Source organism: Glandiceps talaboti, chromosome 22 (genome assembly GCF_964340395.1).
Source record: "Glandiceps talaboti chromosome 22, keGlaTala1.1, whole genome shotgun sequence".
Taxonomy (NCBI): Eukaryota; Metazoa; Hemichordata; class Enteropneusta; family Spengelidae; genus Glandiceps; species Glandiceps talaboti.
The window spans coordinates 6,480,773-6,504,364 of NC_135570.1; the positions used below are offsets into that span (position 1 = coordinate 6,480,773).

The 23,592-nt window shown below is 36.0% G+C and overlaps 1 protein-coding gene across 1 annotated transcript; it reads left to right on the forward strand.

Annotated features, from left to right (window-relative positions):
* Nucleotides 1–1,231: 1,231 nt before the first annotated feature.
* Nucleotides 1,232–22,009, forward strand: LOC144452369 (putative ATP-dependent RNA helicase DDX46). Its single transcript, XM_078143462.1, has 20 exons — nt 1,232–1,362; nt 1,597–1,860; nt 2,684–2,930; nt 3,821–4,030; nt 4,456–4,632; nt 5,691–5,798; nt 6,460–6,628; nt 7,454–7,750; nt 8,919–9,040; nt 9,527–9,605; nt 13,009–13,091; nt 14,238–14,402; nt 15,010–15,341; nt 15,699–15,861; nt 16,793–16,942; nt 17,555–17,821; nt 18,133–18,312; nt 18,952–19,069; nt 19,378–19,451; nt 20,041–22,009. The coding sequence occupies exons 1-20, from the start codon at nt 1,346–1,348 to the stop codon at nt 20,086–20,088; spliced, it is 3,270 nt and encodes a 1,089-aa protein (XP_077999588.1). The 5' UTR covers nt 1,232–1,345; the 3' UTR covers nt 20,089–22,009.
* The last annotated feature ends 1,583 nt before the right edge of the window (nt 22,010–23,592 follow it).

The window sequence follows — 23,592 nt, forward strand, 5'->3', positions numbered from 1 at the left end:
GTCCACCAAAAATAACCCACAACATGCCCAGAAAGATAGAATAAGCATAGTTAGATAGTAGGGAATGGTGTAAATGATCCATGGCATTCCAAAGTCCCAAGGAGGAACGTAATCTCCTCTTTCTTCAACCTCAATCAATCATCATCAGAAACCTTACAAATTCCTGAAATAGACATCTGATACACTATGATTGTTAGTAATAGAATGCAGATACAGGATAGTTGTAATTCTTTTGTCTGGTAAGACGGAGATGTTCCACAAAACGATCACCAAGACGACGTACAGTCGAACCTATATACAAAAAAAATCTGGCATGTAATACAATACACTACGTTAGTACTGATACAAGTAAATCTGCTTGTAACAGCCACACTGTTCAATTTTTAGGGGCAAACAACATTAGTATTGATAATGAAAGGACATGTACCACATCGAGAACAATCGCATGGCAATGAACCACTCCATGTTTTTCTGTATGGACAACCATATCTCCAAGATTGGTATCATGACACAAAGTAAAAGTGTTTCAAGAAGTAATGCATTGGTTGCCATATTAGAACGTAAGATATTGAAATTATTGTATATAATGTTGGAAAGGGGGTTGTATGTATGGGACGTTCGTTCTAATACTCTTCTGATCATATGAATTGATACTAGTACAAGCTTCCCTAGACAAAGATGACACCAACTCTAAAGCTGCATTGTAACCGAAACTTAATTTCCATGTTGAATGGTAGAAGCATGGAAATGGAAGTGGGTTATACTTCCATATGTGGAGCAAGATCTTATATAAATACTGGTACAGGGTAAACTAGGTACTCAGTGATGTTTTTTTCTTTACTGTGTTGACATCACTTTATATCCACAAGTACAGACGAAATACAAACAACGACTATCTATAAATAAGCAAGTAAATCTCTCAGAATTATGTAGAATTCTTTCTTTTTTTAATGTGTGTAATATAGCATGTAGTTATTGCGTACATGTACATTGACATTTCTCTGAAATGTATAAACGAAACGTAATTAGATTGAAATGTTCGTGTAACATCTTGATTTACCCTTTAGAAAAACAAAGTGTCTAAGATATACCACCGCCGAGGTCGCTCTGATTATCACGCTTCGAATCTAAGTACTGAAAATGTGAGAATGAATAAATTTGAGATGCTCTCCAGAAAACACTTTTCTAATTGGTTGAATTACGGACACCTCTATTCGACGAACCAATCAGCATTAAGGTAATATCTCGATTTTGTCTGACTGTAGATATACACATGGACGCTAACTGAACGTACGTACACACTGTGATAAATTTTCACTTTTAACTCAACAAAGAAATTGAAAATATGCCGAGGGAAACGCGGTAAGTTCTATGTGCTTCTTAGCAGTTAATGGTGAATATATCAGCCAGAAAAGAGATGAAATTTGAAGGAGAAATTGCGGAATGCGAATGTCACAGTCTCAAATTTCATATTATATTTATAAACAACCATATTTGACAAGTTGAAAACCCCACATGCGTATGTTTCCCAACTGTGTTGTGCCCTGCACGTCGAGGTGAATGTGCTAATGTTAATCTGTATGTTGTTGAATATAGGCATTACCGCAAAAGATCTCGATCGTCATCCCGAAGTACTTCCCGATCTCCGTCGCCATCCCGTTCTAAACGGAGACGTGAGAAAGATCGGGAAAGGAATCGAGACAGGGAACGTAGGCGAAGCCGTGAAAGGGATAGGGTACGTCCTATTGATCGTCATGACAGGGGAGATCGACGAAGATCCAGGTCGAGGGAAAGACACAGAAGGTCAAGGTCAAGAGAAAGGAGAAGGTCAAGGTCAAGAGAGCGAGATAGAAGGAACAGGTAATGCTGGAGTCAACAACAATAAAAAATTAGTTACTGTATCTAGCCCTTCAAGACAAGAATGCTACTGGCCCATATAATGTGTTTTGGTACCGTCGATCAGTTTAGAAGTCGTAAAGTTAGGGGACAGGGTACTTATTGTTCAGAGTACAGGAAAAATTGATCTAACAGATGGTATGTTAACATTGTTATACTTAGAGGTATTCCAGTGCGAAATTAATATCACTTCTTTGAACGGTGGATCCAGTGTTCTTCATGTCTGCCTCACGTCCTGCAAGATACATAAAATCACTTTTTAGATACATTTCATCTTATTTGAATCAAGTTTTATGATTGAAATTATATTATAAATGCTGTTGTTTACACATCACACACAGCAGTTTGGTGGATAGGCCTGCTTGCAGATGGAGTAAGTTGGCACTTAATTCCGACAAGTTGCGACAACATCCCTATCCTTTTCCAGAGTGTAGTCCTGACTTATTCCATCTGCAAGCAGGACCATTTGATGGGATACTGGTGTCAATTCACTTTTTTGATGACTTCAGATATTTCAAAAGCAGTCAGTTACCCACATTCTCGCAAACCAGAGTTGTTATTTCTTCTGCCTTACTACAAAATAACTAGGACATGTACTGGACGGTGCCATAAAAGAGTCTGTGGTTTGCGACGATGGTTACGCATGATTTTGAAACACTTAGTTCAGATAGGGTATCAAATCTTTGAATGAACAATACTAGCATAGCTGCTACATAAAAAGTTTGTTTCTGAACAAATGAATGTTCCTATACTTAGGGCCTATCATATTATGTCGATATCATTACAGATCAAGGTCCAGAGACAGAGACCGAGAACGGCACCATCATTCCAGAAGTAGATCCAGGGAACGCAAAAGATCAAGGTCAAGAAGTCGAGAAAGGGATAGAAAGCGAAGATCTAGGAGTCATGAAAAGAAAGTCCATTCCAAAAGTAAAGAACAAAGTCGGTCTAGGTCAAAATCACCAGTCAAGGTCAAAGTCAAAGAAGAGCCTGTGAAGGTTAAAGAAGAAAAAGAAGCTCCAGTCTTAGACAAGGTAAATTTTTTTTGACACAACATGGCCACTAACTGTGAATACCTTCCAAATAGAAATACTAAAAATCTTCAAACTCAGAATTAATAAATGATTACTTGTGTATTTCCATTCTTCCTTTCTTCAGAAGGCAGTTGTAGAATTGTAGGAAACTTCGATGTGAAAGAATAAAGTACTATGGCAGTCCCAGTAGCTTTAATATTTTTGCTGTCTTTTAGTGATTAGTACCCTTTCATCATTGATAGTACTATCTACATTGTGTATGTGGTCAATCCAATCAGACAGACAGTATTTTGACCTCATATTTTTGCTGTCTTCTTGAAAATCAATGTGATTAACAAATAGTCAGGTATGCCACGTTCAGGCATCTTTACACATCAGCCAACCCCTTTCATTCTGATAATATGGCATGAATGTTGTATCCTACAGACTAATTAACAAGCAGACTGAAAGAAATGATATTCCTTAGTAACATACAAGCTTAAAGGGGAATGCCATTCAAGGAAATAAAGACATTTTCATAAACTATGGGTTCTGGAGAGTCATTTCATGATTTTACATTACCTACAATTACTTGCAATTTCAGAGAAACATCAAGTTGATCTTGTGCCTTTGTAGGGTGTCTTTGCTGTGGGCTATTGCTTGATGGGAGTCAGCAGAAATAATATATTCATGGTTGCACAATGAATATTCATGACTCCTCAGTGCTTATTCCCTTCAATGTAAAACATCTCATGAATATTCATTGTGCAACCAGAAAGCTCAAGAATAACTTGAAATCTTACTAGTATTCTTGTTCTTGCCTGGTTTCTTTTCTGTTCCATTTATGAAAAAAATATGCCATAGATTCTGTTTTGATAAGATAAAGACACGATTTGTTGTATTTTCCCCAGGAAATGGAACAGAAACGACTGGAGGACGAAATGCAGCGTCGACGAGAACGCATTGAAAAATGGCGACTCGAACGTAAAAAGCAAGAAGAAGCTGCAGCACAACCACAAGCTCCAGAACCTAAGAAAAAACAGTGGAGTCTTGAAGATGATACTGATGATGATGAAGAGGAAGAAGTCATGGAAGAAGAAGAAGGAGAAGAAGAACAGAAGGTAAGCTGATCATCTTTCGATCACAAATTGTTGACTGCTAGAGCCTAGTTTTGACTGTCTTCCTGAACAATGTCTGATGTCAGCATGTCTGTTGGTTCTGGAATGAGCTAAGTTTTAATAAAGGGTCCATGTAATGTTAGCTTAGGATTGAAATTTTTGTGTGAAAAACAGTTGTCTGTGCAGAGCCAGGCTGGTCCAGAACAGAAGAATGATCCAGTGTAATTCATATACCTCAACTAATAGATAACAACACTAATGTTTGAAGCTAGGATTGAAACCATGGCCTTTAATGACTACTTTGTATAGCCCCCCAGTCAGCTTACATTCTGATGGGGAATTGATATTAAATGAAGTTATTTATTTATATATGTTTTCATGGGAGAATGACTTGAAATGAAAATTATTTATTTATGTGTGTTTGACAGGACAACGTTATTAAACCCAAAGAGAATGCCAAAAAGGATGACATAAAAGTGACAAATGAAGATGTGGACCCTCTTGATGCATTCATGCAAGGAGTAAATGAAGAAGTTCGTCAGATTCATATGAATGACTCTAAGAAGAAAGGAAAAACGATGATGGTTACTGCTCAAGTTGGTGGGGTAGGTAATTTACTGCTCAAGTTGGTGGGGTAGGTAATTTACTGCTCAAGTTGGTGGGGTAGGTAATTTACTGCTCAAGTTGGTGGGGTAGGTAATTTACTGCTCAAGTTGGTGGGGTAGGTAATTTACTACTCAAGTTGGTGGGGTAGGTAATTTACTGCTCAAGTTGGTGGGGTAGGTAATTTACAACAACTGTTCATAAAATATTACTACCAAAGCAGATTGACAGTGCAACATCTCACACACAGTTTCTCGTTACATTGTTTGATAAAACAGCATACAGACACTGATAGCATACAAGTATATAATATGATACATTTGATCTGACTGTGAACACAAATCAACATCACTGTCAGATGAAACAAGGATAATTCAAACACAGAACTGTTTATTTGTGTTCACAGTGAGATCAAATGTAACATTTCACGCATTTACGTGCTGTCAGTGTTGGTATTTAGTTTGTGTTTATTATAACAAAATACATTTTAAATGCAGAAAACATTGTACCACCTAGTTAAAACTCAGAGTCTATGGTCTCTCTGGTTTGGTTGTAAGACATTGCATCTACAGTTAAAGCAACTTTCAGTAGAAGAGTTCAAAAACTGTTTGCAATGAATGTTTACAAGTTTCAAAGTTAAAATCAGACAAAACTGAGGAAGTGAGGAAAACATTAGTGTTCAATTGTTTGTTATTCAGCATAGTCATTAGCATGAAAAAGGCTCTGAAAATTGCATTCTTAAGATATTGCCTAATAACCAAAAATCGGCAATTATGCAAATTACTCATTAAAATCAAAAGCTACATCAAAAATTGTATTTACATCTGCACTGTGGTGTCACCAAAGTATGAGTCAGTTTTATGAAATTTGAATCTTTCATTAATTATGAAAATTTCTCAATGAAAGTTTTGTCAAAAAGCTTTATGGTACAATTGTGCTTTGCTATTGTCACTGTACACTCCAAATTATATGAAATTTGAAGATTCCATTCTTAAGATATTGCCTAGAAGTGTTATGATAGTATGCATATATGTAACTCAATTGATTTTTTGATTTTCAGGGAAAGTCAAGTGGTAAGTTCAGCATACTGACTGGCATTGCCAAGCCTAAAGGAAGTACAGTTTCCAGTAAGGGAGAGTTGATGGAAAATGACCAGGATGCTATTGAAGTAGGTACACACATAGTTACCTTATATGGGGCTAATTAGTATTCATTTATGTTAATGAGTATTCATTCTGAAGTAGGTACACACATTGTTACCTTATATGGGGCTAATTAGTATTAATTTATGTTAATGAGTATTCATTCTGAAGTAGGTACACACATTGTTACCTTATATGGGGCTAATTAGTATACATTTATGTTAATGAGTATTCATTCTGAAGTAGGTACACACATTGTTACCTTATATGGGGCTAATTAGTATTCATTTATGTTAATGAGTATTCATTCTGAAGTAGGTACACACATTGTTACCTTATATGGGGCTAATCATCCTCTCTGACATAAGATGATTTATGTATGTATTCCTAAAAGTATGAGTTGTTTTGCACTGCTTAGTATGTGTTGGTTGACTGTGCCATACGACAGCTCCAGAGCATTTAAAAGGTTCTCTTGCCGGAATTACTGCTAATTCTCAGCACATGCGTATTTAGATTTGATGTTTGGCTGGTAGAATAGTTACGTACTTCATTCTACCTCGTTATATATTTAGTCAGGTGACAATTTATGAAGAACTTTCCAAAAGTTTTTAAAAGCATAACAGCTGAGATAAAATCAGTTTATCTTTGTTTGTCTTTAACATGATGTATTTATTTGTTGTCTTTCAGTATTCATCAGAGGAAGAAGAAGAAAGTTTGAAAGATACGATGTCTAATTTAATACAGAACAAAAAGAAGAAGGAATTAGAGGCTGTAGATCACAACAAAATAGATTATAAAGATTTCCGTAGAAATTTCTATGTTGAAGTTCCAGAGATTGCTAAAATGACTGAAGCAGGTAAGTAGTCAGAAGTGATCACCATGGTGGAATGTCAGCAGACTGGGTTAAATTTGAAGTTGATGTGTAGAGTTTGACTGGTTGCACAAGAATTGGGATTTCGGATACAGTGGGTTTTCAAACATTTTAAAGGAAAACACCACTCCAGGAAATAAAGACATATATTTCCTCGTTGGAGTCAGCAAAAATAAGTATTCATGGTTGAAGAATGAATTCAGAAGAAATGTTTTACATTGAAGAGAATAAACATTGAGGAGTCATGAATATTCATTGTTCAACCTTGAATATATTTCTCCTAACTCCCATGAGGCATTGTGGCCCACAGCAAAGATACAATATAAAGGCACACGATCAACTTGATGTTTCTCTAAAATCTCAAGTAATTGTAGGTAATGTACAATCATGAAATGAATCTCCAGAACCCATAGTTTATGGAAATGTCTTTATTTCCTGGGGTGGCTTTCTATTCCCCTTTAGTAGACTATTCTTATAGGGAATGTATGACTTTGTCAGACAGATGACTGGCAATATAACTAGCTACATTGCTCCTCAAGTAGAAGTTATAGCTGAAAGCTTTTGGAAATGCTTTTGTATTTGAAATTGTGTGAAATTGGTTAAAATGGTATTCAGTACAAATTGTGTGATTTGATCAGCTCATTTTTCAAAATGCAAATGCGAAGAGTTGAAAAAATACATTTTTTTAGGTCAGCTTTCCTTCAAAATGGCCATGATAAGTTCTTATTTCTTTGAATTATGGAAAGCGATTATACCAGTGATATTCATGTAACCAATTTCTGATGTATTGTGTTGTATTTGTTGTCATAGAGGTGACTTCTTATCGTGCTGAACTTGAAAATATCAAGGTACGTGGTAAACATTGCCCCAAACCTGTCAAAGCCTGGGTACATTGTGGTGTCTCCAAGAAAGTACTCGATGTCTTGAAGAAACATAAGTATGAGAAACCTACACCAATCCAAGCTCAAACCCTGCCGGCTATTATGTCTGGTAGAGACATGATTGGGATTGCTAAGACAGGAAGTGGGAAAACGTTAGCTTTCCTTTTACCCATGTTTAGACATATTATGGATCAAGACCCATTGGATATAGATGAAGGACCTATTGGTAAGACTCTCTTTATGTAAGATCATTCTTTGTTCAGGTACAAATTCTTCATAGCTTGGCCAGATAACAGTTTTTCTCACCCACATTTGAATCTCCCTTCTATAGTATGTTGGCCTTAAAAGGCCCCACGATTTGTTCCCAGGATCTTGCAATAGTGCTATCTTATCTGTAGGGCAAAATGATTACTGAGGAAGGATCATTCTTTGGTCCAGATTGTTCCTATCTCTGCCAGCAACTTTTTCTCACCCAAATTTGAATCCCCGTCCTATGTTGGCCTTTAAAGGCCCATGATTCACTCCCAGGTTCTTGGAATAGTGCTTTGTTATCTGTGGGACAAAAAGGACTATATATGACCATTCTCTTATTCTGTAAGATACTGTCAACATAGAAATTCGTTCTAAAGACTTGTTTTCACTTATTTCAATGGAAAATAAAAACACAACAATAAGTAGTGACTTAAATGCCTTCTTGTACATGAACACAATGTACCAGTCTGGTAATTAGTAAAAATTAGTCTTTGAGAACTAGCTGAAGACTGTATAATTGCAAAATGTTCGAGTGGCAAACGTATCTATGTTTACAGTATGACGCACTGTGCACTGTGATGAGCCTATCACCTGACTTGATTTCAGAAACATGGTATTCCTGAACAACGTGACGTGTCTTTGTGTCTACTTTTTGTAAGGCTTTGTCAGGCCGAACTGAGGCTCTTTTACAACTCTGGTACCATAATCAAGCCTTTGGTTGACTAAGATAAGCACAAAATAAATATATTGTTCTCTAATGTGGTAGACAACACAAATGGGTGATAGCAGCTCCTCTGTTGTGTGATTCCAATCACCCTTTGATCAAGATAGTATAAACATTGGAAGTTCTAAAACAGTACACTGCAAGTGAAGTTCATGGAACCATAGACCCTACTACGCGAAAGGAACTCTGTCAATAAAACTCTGCGACATCTACCTACTGAGACTGTAATTAAACCAATGTCCATTCAGTAGCTTATCACTGTTGTATCAACACATTCTGACAATAGTTTCAGTTTGAGTCTATCTTAGTAAACCGATGGCTAAATTACCAGAGTAATATCATGAAGTTCTAAATGTTGCATAAAAAAATCATTCCCATTGTTATTGTGAGAATGACATTCTTATGGTTTTTTCCATAGCTGTAATCATGTCACCCACCAGGGAATTAGCCATGCAGATCTACAAAGAGTGTAAGAAATTTACCAAATCTACATCACTGAGAGCTGTATGTGTTTATGGTGGTACTGGTATCAGTGAACAGGTCAGTACTGTAAAAAATGATTCATACTGTCGCTTTTCAATTTTCATCTTTACTGTTACTGAGTTAGCTGATATCATTGTATGTATCATTTGCATTTGTGTGTGTGTGTGTGTGTGTGTGTGTGTGTGTGTGTGTGTGTGTGTGTGTCTGTCTGTCTGTGTGTCTGTGTGTGTGTTTGTGTCTATGTGTGTGTGTGTCTGTGTGTGTGTGTCTGTGTGTGTGTATGTATGTATGTATGTATGTGTATGTATGTATGTATGTATGTCTATGTCCATGGGTGTGTGTGGCTGTACACATATCTGTGTAAGTATGTATGTATTTATGTACATTCTTTATGTGTATCTTTTCTTTCAGAGATTATAAGTAGAGAAATATAACCAATTTTTAAATTTTCGTTGTAGTCATACATTTCTGTTTGGAAATGAATATCATTATTTCTAGAGATAATTTGGAAACATTGAAAAGTTGTCTTTTAATTATTTATAGATTGCTGAACTTAAACGTGGTGCTGAGATTATTGTATGTACTCCAGGTAGAATGATTGACATGCTGTCAGCAAACAGTGGTAAGTACACTTACCAATCAGTATTCTAGAATAAACGTTTGGTTGGATTCTTTGGGTTGAATCAAAATGTCAAACATTGATTGTGTTTGAGTCGTACGTTGGTGATGACCTTGTATCAGAGAGATTGGAGTTGACATTGAAGTTATGGAAAGGGATGTTTTCTGCAAATAAAAAGTGTTTTTGCTAGGGTCTAGGAACCATGGTAACAGAGAAGGGAAATTTGGTAAAATTTGTAAACCTTTTCATAGTACCATACTACCATAATTTTGGTAGGAAACCCTGGTAAATGTCTGGGGAACTTAGTTTATCACCCTTAACAAAAACACAGAAAGAAAATACACCATTTTTCAAATATTATGCAGATTTGCATTTTTTGACATTCCGAATGTCTCAAATATGAGATCCTCAGGCAGTAAGACGAGTTTATACACAAGCCACAAGAACCATCCTCCGAAAAATCCCCAACTATTATGGTACATACATGTGGTATTCATGTATTTGATTATTGTCATTTTAGATTATGTAAGCAGGTACGATGTTTCTAAAAATTTAATAAGAAGACAGAAAATTGTTGTATTATGGTTTTCTTTTTTTCATCTGTACGGCAAACTGCATGCATTGTCTAACTTCTCTCTGATGCAAAGGGATCTATCACAATGTCTGTGTGGTTGTTAAAATGAGTAATGTGATGCATTAACTGCAATTGTCATATCATTGTAACTGTGTGTTTGTTTTCTGGAGTCATTCCAATGTAAGCTCTGATCTTGAACTCAATTTGCAAGATGGTCAGTATTTAATGTATGTATGTAATAGAATGGGATAAGTCATATAAACTGGCACAATAGCTTCCCATACCTTGTACCATAGTTTTGGTGGAGAACCTCCAGTGAAGTGACTCAACTCAGGTGCATTTCATCTACTTACTATCCTAGCTACAAGGCTATGAACATGAAATTCTAAACTCGGATCAAGAATATCTAGCAATCAAGGTCATTTCATTAGCAACTGTGTAATCAACTTGCACTCAGCTCAATTCTTGAACAGAAAGCCCTATTTTCTGAGAAAAGTATGAAATTCAGTAAAATATTATTGATTTCTTGACAACGGTGCTCACAGTGGAATGAATATAGAAAATGTGTCATTTGTCATGTCTCACTGACTGCATGTTTATGTATATCCACTGTACGTTATCGCTGAAAGGCACTTTGACTTTTACCTCAGATGGGATATAGTTGCACTCTTGTCTACAATAACTTCTGCTAGTAGCACTCTGAGTTGCATATAGCAAGTGTTACTAAAAAGTCGCACAATGTGTTTTGAGCCATTCATGCATATTACATGTAAATGCAGATAGGAATCAGAATTGCTATGTGAATAAGTATGTGAATGCAAATATCAAGTCACTTTTGTACTCCAAGAACAGATTCTCCATGGTACCAAGAATCAATAGGACAGTAAAATAGAAGTACTTTGGAATGGTGAGTTGGAGACAAGTGTAATGTTTCGATCCATCTACTATGGACCTTAATGCAATGATTTAATAATTCAGCATTACTGAATGTCTGTTTCTGAAACTGGCAGATAACATGTATCTAAACCTCTCTATTAACGCTGAATAATTACATCATTGCGTGATCAGGGTCTGGAGTAGAAGGATCAAAACATTGCGCATGTTTCTAACTTACTGTTCCAAACATATTATATTTTACTGTTCATTATGTACTTATTTTACCACAAGAATTCAAATATATCCTGTACTACTTTGTAATTTAGGAGTCTTAGTCTGCTTGCTAAGAAATTCTATCGAAACCATTTTGAACTTCACTGGTAAGTTAGGGGTACTTTCTTGCTGTTATTGTGATTGACAGCTTGTGCTGTCCTACCTGAGGTAAAACAAATGAGTGTCTGAAGTATAACATCACATGTGTGAAAATGGGTTTCTATATCTAGCTTGATGAAGGCTGTGAGTATTAACCAGACCTTTGTTCTCCTTTACAGGCGTTTTCACAGTTGACAAACTCGCAATACACACATGTTGCTAGACTTTTCAATTTCAAAAATGCGGAGTTTTCCACACATATGTTGTGTAATGTCTGTACTTTTTATTCCATCAGGTTAATTACCCAAAGCATAGGTGTTGTTGTAGCTTCATACGAGAGACTGGACACGACAAAGAAGATCCAACCTTAATCTGTGTTCCCAATATTTGCATATTTTAATTCTCAGAAACGTAGAACAGGGTAAATCTTGCGACTAAAAATGATGAATCTTGTGACTGAAAATAATAAATTTTGTGACAAAAAATGATGAAACATGCGACTGAAAATTTTGTAATACAAAATTGATTAATGATAAATCTTGCAACTGAGGAGGACGAATTTTGTGACAAAAAAATTATGACACTTGAAACAAATTTTGGAACTACAGAAATAACATTCCTTGATTAGAAGTGAAACTTGTTGCTACAATTATGGAACTAATTATTTGCAAATTTACTAATTTGGCATATTTAGTTTTACGTCCACTTGAACTTTTTTTTTTATTTTCAAATTTTTTGACATAACTGATAAATCCCCTTTAAAGTAAAATAACTAACATTTTTGATCTGTGAGAATTGGATATCCATCTCTACTTTCTGTTTTCTGTATTCTGATCCAGTCTGAGCAGAAAACAAATGAGTTGAAATCATACCACAAACTTGATGGCATGCATATATTTGTAATCTTTGAAATATCAAAGATAGCTGATCATAATATCAGCTCACCAGTCTGCCCTGTATGCTTAACTACATACAGTATGTTTTTAGTAAAGTTTGTCGTGTGTTCGCCATTCTGTACATGTTTTCATAATACCATGCTATTCCACATCATCCGCTCAGTTCCTTAGCTTTACAAGAAAATAATTTGAGCTGTAAAGACAAATGTATACAAATGAAAATGAACTGTTACCATTTATTGATAAAATCTATCATATGATATTATGTATTATAGTTTCAGTGTTTTCCTCCCATGACATAGTGATAGCATTTCCAATAAATTTACATAATGTGTGACCTTATTATGTTAATTATATGCAGATGTATTCAAATTCATTCAAGAAATCGTTGAGATGTATTCCACTACTCTATATACCTAAGTCTTTTCCTCAGGCTCCAAAACTTGTACCATATACATTGTACCATGTATTGTTCTTTCATTACTTGACACACAACAGATCATATTGCAACGATCTATTCACAGTAAGCTGACCTGAAGTCAAGTTATTGTGCTTGAAATAATCAAAATTACTTTATATTGCTGCTAGAAATCAGATATTAGTTTTTGAAGTACATGTGTACTTGCACTACTTATTTTAAGTTCTTATTTTTTGCCTAATTATTTTGCATGTGTTGTAATGTCCACAGGCCGGGTAACCAATTTACGACGTTGCACGTATGTTACACTGGATGAAGCAGATAGGATGTTTGATATGGGATTTGAACCACAGGTGAGATCAGTCACTTTAAAGTGTTGTTTTTCTTTTTTGGATGCCATTTTAGACTTAATGATGCCAAGATGTGTATTTGTTAATTTGTTTATTTTTTTCTAAATTTTCTGTTTTACACCATTAATCTTTGTCATGTTAATGTTATACTCATTGAATGACAGTATCATGTCATGTGTTAGTCATGTGTGTATGCATAAAGACATGTTCATTAGCACAACTGAACTGATAAGGTTCAGTAGTGCTATAGGCATGGTGTGATGTCTGTCTGTGTGTGTGTGTGTGTGTGTGTGTGTGTGTGTGTGTGTGTGTGTGTGTGCACGTGCACGACTTAAACTCAAAATCACAAGACTATTTGCCTTGGTATTTAATGGGACATTACTTTTTGTGACAAGTTGGGAAATTGTTCAAATGAAAATGATGACATCAGAGATGTGCATTTTGGGTAAAACTATGTGAATTTTGGTCAAAAAAATTCAATTCCAAAACTACTGGGCAGACTTGTCTGAAATTTGGTGGGAACATTCCTAGGGGGATGGCCATGCACCCATGTCCAGTGTGGATTGAACATACAGGATGTAATACAACAAACTGAAATGAGTGATATGATTGGATACAACAACATTTTGTTGCAGAACAGCAATCACATAGTTCCCCTTCAATAGTTTATGGAAATGGATGAGAAGAGCGCCCTCAACATCCAATCATTCAGTCTAGTCATATCTTGGTCTACACTCTCTTACAGCCCTCGGAGCTTCGCTTTACTAAAATTAAAGCTAAACGAATTATTTTGTACGTACCGATGCCAGCTAATTAACCGTACTCGAATATCCTTGTACTGTGCCCCCTCATCGACCATGATAGAGATAACCATTCGTTGACGTGTGACTGCAACGCTCCGTGTTATCGTGTTCGCGGAAATACGGAGCGTCTCTGTCACACGTCAACGAACATGTATCTCTATGTGGTCGATGAGGGTGCACAGTACAAGGTTGTTCGAGTACAATGGAGTACGTTATGTAGATGGTATCGGTACATACAAAATAATTCATTTAGCGTCGATTTTAGTAAAGCGAAGTTCCGAGGACTGTGAGAGAGTCTAATCTTGGTCTCAACTGAAGTATTAACTTTTCCATCAATTATTTTCAGGTCATGCGTATTATTGATAACATTCGTCCAGATCGTCAGACCGTTATGTTCTCGGCAACCTTTCCTCGTCAAATGGAGGCCTTGGCCAGACGTATCTTAAACAAACCAATTGAAGTTCAAGTTGGCGGCAGGAGTGTTGTTTGCTCTGATGTGGAACAGCATGCAGTAAGCTGTTTTCAATTATTTTTACGGCCAGTCCAAGAAATATTTTGTTGTTTTTGATAATTAAACATGTTATTTAAGAGCATCAATCAGTTGATAAATCAACAGAAACCAGTGTTAATGTGCAAACTGATCAAAACTGAGCATGAAATTGAAATGATTATGGCTCATGAATTTGATCCAGTAGTCAGTCAGCTTTAGCAACGCAAAAGTTTCAGACACTAGTGTAAACTTGTGTGTAATTGTATTTATTTATTTATTTATTTATTTATTTATTTATTAATTATTTATTTATGTGTGTGTGTGTGTTTGTATGTACATTTGTATGTATGTATGTATGTATGTATGTATGTATGTATGTATGTATGTATGTATGTATGTATGTATGTATGTATGTATGTATGTATGTATGTGTGTGTGTGTGTGTGTATGTATATGTATGTATGTATGTATGTATGTATGTATGTATGTATGTATGTATGCATGTGTTAGTTTGTGTATGTGTGTTAGATTGTGTATGTGTCTGTGAATAACATCAAATTTGTAACATATAACGAACAGTCTTTGATCATCATGCCATTTATAATCTCCTTATAACTTGTTCTTACAGGTCATTCTGGATGACGATCAAAAGTTTTTCAAATTACTAGAATTATTGGGTACATATCAAGAACAAGGCAGTGTACTTATATTTGTAGAAAAGCAAGAAGGAGCTGATCGTTTATTAAAAGACCTGATGAAAGCATCGTACTCATGTTTGTCATTACATGGTGGTATTGATCAGTATGATAGGGATTCCACAATCCAGGATTTTAAAGCCGGGAATATTAGACTGTTAGTAGCGACGTCAGTGGCTGCCAGAGGTTTGGATGTTAAACAGCTGATATTGGTTGTCAACTATGATTGCCCTAACCATTATGAAGACTATGTGCATCGAGTAGGGTATGTTGTGTTTTCAATGGAAAGTCATCTGTGTTGGTAAACCATAGTATTAAGTGGAACTTTTGTGAAATTTTGAAATTTTTTGACTGATATAAACTTTCAAGCACTATGATCCCCTTATTAGGCTCACATGTCCATAAGGTGGTAATATCCATACAACAGTGGCATCGCTACCACATAGAACAACAATAGTTAGTTTGTGTCTATCTTAGTAAGCTGAAAGTTGGCTTTCCACAGTAGTAACTGAATATTAGTTTAAATCAATTTCAAATCAATTGATTCATGAGGGGGCCAACACAGAGCTAATGTTTTAGGGAATCAACTAATACATGCAATGATTGTTTTGTTACATTGTAGTCGAACTGGACGTGCTGGTAACAAAGGCTTTTCATACACTTTCCTAACACAAGAGCAGGCACGCTATGCTGGGGATGTTATTAAAGCGTTTGAATTGGCAGAGCAGACGCCACCAGAAGAGTTAGTTAAAATGTGGAATGATTTTACTACACAACAAAAATCAGTAAGTTGGTATGAGAGTGGACAGGTGTACCTCTCCAATTGCTGTTCAAGTGATACTTTGTGATTATTACCCCCAAAACAGGCATAGCCTGGAAGGGGGGGGGGGGGGGGGGCTATAGATAGGAATGACATATGTACATGTGTTCATTCGTGTGTTCATCAGTGTACAGCCCTATCTCTTGACTCGTACCCTCTAGCTAGAATGCTGTGTGTGCGTGTCTGTCTGTCTGTCTGTCTGTGTATGTCTCTCTCTCTGTGTGTGTGTGTGTGTGTGTGTGTGTGTGTGTGTCTCAAATATTTTGGTATCTTGTACTAGATATTTGATGGTTGATAAATAAGTAACTATACCTGAGGTATGTGGAGCCCACAAAATGTATGGTATACATTGTATAGGAGACTATGTTAGTTTTACCAGTACCAGATTGACCCCCTTTTGTAACCAGTCTTACACAATCTTAGCAAAATCACTAATACACACACACACACACACACACACACACACACACACACACACACACACACACACACACACACACACACACACACACAGACAGACACATGGACAGACAGACACATGGACATACACACACACACTCACGCACACATGCACACACAGACAGACATGCACACACACATGCATACACACAGACATACATGCACACACACACACACAAACACACGCAAACACACACACACACACACACACACACACACACACATACATACACACATACACATACACACACACACACACACATACACACACACACACACATCCCCAAATTCCAGTAGGTCTAAAGATATACAATGTATCATCAGACTGCCAGTCATACACCATACTGGTATTATTGTGTTACTCATCAAGTCCTTCAACTTTCAAATAATATCAGTTCTTTTTTTCTAAATCACGCTTTCCCTTTTATCCTCACTAGGAAGGTAAACAGATCATGAAGAGCAGTGGATTCAGTGGGAAAGGCTTTAAATTTGATGAAACTGAGAAAGAGTTGGCGAATGAGAAGAAGAAATTACAGAAAGCAGCGCTCGGCCTACAAGACTCTGACGAAGAGGATGCAGGCGTAGATGTAAGTAGAAGAAAGAAAACTTGAAATGCTACCGTGCATTTTAAGATTGATGTCAGAAGTCTATTTTACAAATTTTACTGAATATGGAAGACTTGAGAATAGTATATTTATCCTGTGTCTCCAATAATATGACAGAATCCCATGATACATGAGTGCATGTATGGCATACTTGGAGTATTTGCATGGGTACTTGTGCTGTTCTCCGCAGTCATACTTTCATGAATAAAGTGAGTGAAAGTGCAGCAGAAAACACTGCAAGTCTGAATGCAAATATCCCTGAGTACACATACTGGCACTCATTTGGCGTGGTTATTTATATGAAATATGTTTATCCAAAACAGAAATTTCTATAAAAATTATACTGTGTAATCACATGATATTCTGTGCAACGAACAATCGTGCTATCATTTGCATGCAGGAATACAGTAATGTTTTGGTATTGCTGCAGAGCAAATACCACTTGTATGCACACTCAACGATGCACATAATTGCCGGTACATATGTAATAATAACTTGTATTTCATGTCTTTTTGTTTCTAAGCTGTAGAAATAATTATTTATTGCAATGATAACAATGTCTCTCTTTCTGTTTCCGACTCTCATTTTCCACAGATTGACCAGCAGATAGAGGATATGTTTGCATCTAAAAGAACAGTGAAGGATGTTACAGTGCCTGTAGGTACTAACCCAGCTCTAGCTGCCACTCCTAGTGTTATACCACCGATACCAGGAACTGGTAACGTCAATACTGAGAAATTAGAACTGGCCAAACTCATGGCTGAAAAAATTAATAGAAACTTAGAGGGCTCTAAAGATATTATGCAGCAAGCTACCCAGGCTATCATGAAAGGTGGCTCCCTAGCTGCACCAACAGTATCGGTAAGTATGATTAGGTATTATGATGTTAGAAAATGAAGTGATAGAACATCAGCCGTCCTTCAACCCTGATTGTAAATACCGTCTCCCACTTATTTACAAAAGTCTACTGTCAGGTGATACCACAAGGAGGTCACCTGACCAAACGGCATAACATAATTACACTGATGGCATCTGAGTGATTTAGAGGAAAGCTACGTAGTCACTTCAAAAACTAGATTTCAATAAAGTAACTTTGCTACTATATGAAATAGAGTCAAGTATCAATTTCTATTCTATCATTATTATGTTATTATTGTAATTTTACATTGTAGGCTAAGACCATTGCAGAACAAATGGCAGAGAAGATCAATGCCAAACTCAACTACAGACCAGTATCTGAAGGCGAAGAAGGCAACTCTAATGAACCACCAACTGAAACATTCCGTAAATATGAAGAAGAATTAGAAATTAATGACTTCCCTCAGACTGCCAGGTGGAAAGTCACTTCTAAGGTAGGTTGAAAAAACACAATTAGATGTTATTTACCCAATATTTTTCTTCGTTCAGCCAAGGAAAGTACGAGTGACTCAAGGGGCTGTTGTCACAATGAAACGCTAGATGAGTAGCGATTGACTGATATGTAGAATCAGACATTAGACAACTTTACTTATCATGTTAAAGGATAGTCTAATTCCTGACGGACCGTATTCCATACTATGTTATCTTCATACTATTCCGTTTAGTCAATCCTGCTACTCAAGGCGTTAATTGTGGTTCAACTCCATGGTGGGTGAAGCACAAATGGCGCATGTTGACGGCCATATTGGAGTCAAGAATAGCTTCATATTTATATCATTTTGACCTCTATTTAAAAAGATATATGTGGTGACCCTTCATTTTATTCCTTGATTTTAACTGAGAATAGGTTTTTTTGAACAAAGTGACAACAAAATTTAAAGAGTTTATTTCTGAGGCACATCCTATATATACAGGTAAAACCTGCCTCAGTTCTGGTTTCTTGTTATCAAAGTTTCCATCAGAATTATAGATTACTAATCTGAAACAGTCTTTTCTATTCAACCAGGGTCCTTATATACTTAGTAAAAACTGTTTACTATACCTATAAAATTATGTTTCACATTTTTCTGTAGGAAAATCTTGCCCAAATCCAAGAATACAGTGAAGCTGGTATAACAATCCGAGGAACATACTTCCCTCCTGGAAAAGAAGTGAAGGAAGGCGATAGAAAACTGTATTTAGCAATAGAAAGTAAGTAATATTACTGTTTGAAGTTTGGTAACTTTCATCAATAATTTATTTTATATGATGCAAAATGTACATGAAGTGCCAGGGGAACTGGAAATTTGTTTGTGAACATGAACTATTATGCAAAGTGGCCATAAAACTGTTCTTATCAAATGATGGAATGTAATACAAGTCTCTGTACTTTCAAGGTCTTGTGCTAAGTGTTATTAATCCAATTCATTTGTTTACTTTCCCTGTTTGTAGCAGGTTCTGTTTTCATCTACAGTCTGATGTGGGCAATTGTAACATTGTATATATCTTTTTATTGCTAGGTACTTCAGAGATGGCAGTACAGAAAGCAAAGAAGGAAATCACCAGGTTGATAAAAGAAGAATTAGTTCGATTGGTAAGTTGCATATTTATCATGTTCAACATGCTAACAAATATAATTAGACCAAAGAAAAAAATTGGTGTGGTTCTGATAATGGCCAATTTCAAAACAGGGTGGGTAGGTGGGGATTTTTTTTTTCATTTTTTTTTGGTCTGATTCAGGTTATATAATGTACGTAAACAGAGATTTCTCATCGATGTGTTTGTACTTTCTGTATGATATGCAGAAAATATTGTGTGCTACACTATATTCTGCCATGTTGTTTTGATTACAAGACGATAATGTCATCAAATCTCACTATTCCTCCCATTACTTTGCAAAGTTTTTCAATTTTTTTTTTGGTTACCTAATGAACAATTGACAATCTCATCCACGAGATATGTGTGTTGCAGTACCAACAGTGTGTCCCAAGTCTGTGCGTCAATAAAAAAAAGTTAGGGTCAGCAGTGAACAACTACAACTAATCAATTATTTTTACCAAACAATGTGCCCACTTCCAAAGTAAAACACCTTACTAAAATATTAATGACCTCTAGAGATTTTGTTATGCCTTCAAGTTCAAGTGAAAAGTATCATTGATATTCATGTTTATGTTTCTTTCCAGCAACATTCATACCAACCAACCAATAGAGGGCGCTATAAGGTTTTGTGAAAAGTTCTGGATGAAACTATCAGGCAACCTAGAAAATCCACCATTTTCTGCATTGCGTGCCTTCAGATATTGTTTAGTCCTGCAAGGAACCCACTGAATGCCACCAAGATAAAAAAAACACTCAACAGTTTACTGAAAATACCTGATTTGTGGACTCGCTAAGTCTTTGTTACAGCTTGTCAGTCAGTCATATGCAAGTACTTATAGCATCAAATTTGATTAAGTCACCATATGTTTGAGACCTGGTAGGAAAACTTTTTAAATGAATATTTGGTAACAGTACTCTCTTTATTTTATACACAGTTTAATGTAATTGATTTTCTAGTTAAGTAGTACATCGTGTATAATAGAATAGTTCAGAATTTTACATTCCAACAATGTGTGTCGTCCCAAATTGGAATTGGCCTTACGGGAGGCATTCACTTTAAATCTGGTGATAAAAGTAACTTTTCCTGCTATGTACATATATCAGTTCCTATTCAAAATGTCACATTCAGACTAAGTTGAACAATGCTCTAGTGCTGTCACTACATTTTTCCATATGAGGGCTTCCCTCCAAGAGGTAGTAACTGTAACAGAAACCCAATTTATAGACACTATAAAGTCTTTTCTCTCTGTCTCTGTTAGTCTGTAAGGTGAGGGGGTGTATCTTACAGTCTCTGTATAAAAGGAGGGTTTCTGGATACATTTTTATTATACAGACATAACAAAGCTAGTACTCCATCTGAGGTCAGAACTGACAAACTGAATATTCAGGTATATAAGGCTTCTCTGTCACTCTGGGGACATGGAATTCTGACAAGAAACTTGATGGTTACATCGCCTGTACAGCGCCTTCACATGGTGAAATATAACAAACAATAATGTGACACAATAACTCTTGTATCAATAATATAATGTAACACTTTAAGCATGAAACCATACTTTTCTCCTTTCCATTATTGTATATTTTTCTACTTTGGTTTGGAGACAGGTATGAAATTATTTTATATGTAGTTCACATCTAAACTATTAGTTTAGACACTTGCATAATTTTATTGTAGCTAACATTAGATAGGAATTGTACTGGTCTTTTCTTTAATAGTTTTATTCTTTTTTAGGCCCCAACGGGCACCACCAGGAGGGGGCTTATATGTTAGGTTCTGTCCGTCTGTGCGTGCATTCACCCTCATATCTATGGCATGCACCAACCGATTTCAACCAAACCTGGCACAAAGATAACATGCTATGTGAGACATATGCAAGTCACTTTGTTTTGCGACTGTATCAAATATGGCTGTATGGCAGCCATGTTTGTTGTTAAATTTCAAAATATGCATCATAACTTTGCAGGTGTAATACGTAGTGAATCCATTCAAGTGCCTACACCCATGTTATCAAATATGAGCTTTCTTTTAAGCTCTTAACCTTTGACCTTGAAAGTATTCTTCAAGGTCAAATAGCCAAATGTGTATTTTCTTCATAGCTTTTCGAATCAAACATTTCAAGTGATAATATTTTTAATCATGACTTAGGTTTGACCATGCAAGTCATTTAATTTTGTGACATTAACCTGTATACCAAAATGTCAGCCAAATCTGTGATAAAATTAAAAAGCACATTTTGCCTGTTATCTCCAAAAGTCTATGGACATCGTTCAAGTACCCACCCTCACATTATTATGATGAGCTTTCTAATTAATGAGACCAGGACCTTTGACCTTGACAAACATTTCCAAGGTGGAAAAAGAGAAAGGGTTACATTCTAGCTGTACACTTAACACGACCAAATATTATTGCTATTTATACTGAAAACCCAACACTTCAAACACTTGCATCCCTGGAAAGTCTAACAAAGCATTTCCATGTTAAAATTGCCAAAATGCTAATCATCTTGCTCAATACAACACACAAGTTGGGGGGGGGGGGCTATGTTTTCGACTAAAGGCTTATTCAATGTTATTGAAATAAAGTTTTGTCAATTTTATTCAGTGCATGTCATTTTGATTTTTACATTGTGTGTGTGTATGTGTACGTACGTACGTATGTATGTATGTATGTATGTATGTATGTATGATGTACGTATGTATGTATGTATGTATGTATGTATGTATGTACGTATGTATGTATGTATGTATGTACGTATGTACATACGTATGTATGTATGTATGTATGTATGTATGTATGAGTGTATGTGTGTATGTATGTATGTATGTATGTATGTATGTATGTATGTATGTATGTATGTATAAATGTATGTATGTATGTATGAATGATGTATGTATGAATGTATGTATGTATGTATGTATGTATGTATGTATGTATGTGCGTGAGTGTGTGTGTGTGTGTGTGTGTGTGTTGATAAAAGTGTCTCACTGGAGAGATCAGTGCTTGATGCAATATAAGGTGCAGAGTAATATAGACTTAATCCAAGGTATAAGGGTGTTACAAGGCATGCCTTGGAGTTCCACGATTGGTTCCACTGCTGTAATCTTCAGAGGAATAACGAATAATGTTTACATGATGGTCAACTTCTGGATGTAGGTGTGAGAAATGAAGGTTTTACAGTGTCATCATATGTCATTCACGCAAACAAACAAACAAACAAAAATGGGCTTACACGTATTGAGAACATGTATACCATTAGATTTCGTCTTATCTTGCAAATGATATTAAACGATGTATCAAGATCAGTGAGACTGACAAAAACAACACAAATGTAACAAAATACAAAGCAAACACTGAAAGGAATGTTTGTGTGTTATCTTTATTGTGTCTATCTCAACATCAACTATCACAACGCGTTTAATAGCCATGGCAAGCTAGAACGAAATCTGTAATTCTCAGTACATGTAATAACATTTTACTTGGTGCTAGAACTTAGAAGGCCACAAAGAGATTAACTTATTCGTACACCTCTAGTAATGCATTTGTATTGTTTGTAGCAGAAGCCATGGATGATGGTGTCGACCAAGAAATGGAATGGCCATTATTTTAATGATGCCGAGGTGATAAAATTCACAGGTAAAAAGTGTTGGTTACTTGACCACTGCCGCTGTTGAAATAGGATCTATTTTATTCACAACTATGATATTATTTTGACCTGATTGTCTTATGCAACTATTAGTAGATAATAGTTGTATAGTTTAAATTATCTTTGGAGCACATATATATATCTCAATCTTATCTCACAGCTTTATACATTGGACAAACGGACACCTGTTGCTGTTGACAATACAAAAGAAACGGACATTTTTTCATCTCTTACGTAATAAGTCGATCGTTTTTACCCGACAAACAGTCCAAATCAGCTGCCGATCTGAAATATTGACTCAGTACCTAGGATCAGGCGCCCTCACTGTCACACATCATCTCTAATCCTGAGGAGGCTTTAAAAATTTCCCAAAAAATTATTCATGAGGCGATGAAACACAAAATTTCGGGTATCAGATAACACCACAGGCAAGAGAGAAGCAAAACATGAACGTGTATGGTGTCGAAATGTTAATAGGGGCATTACAAGCTC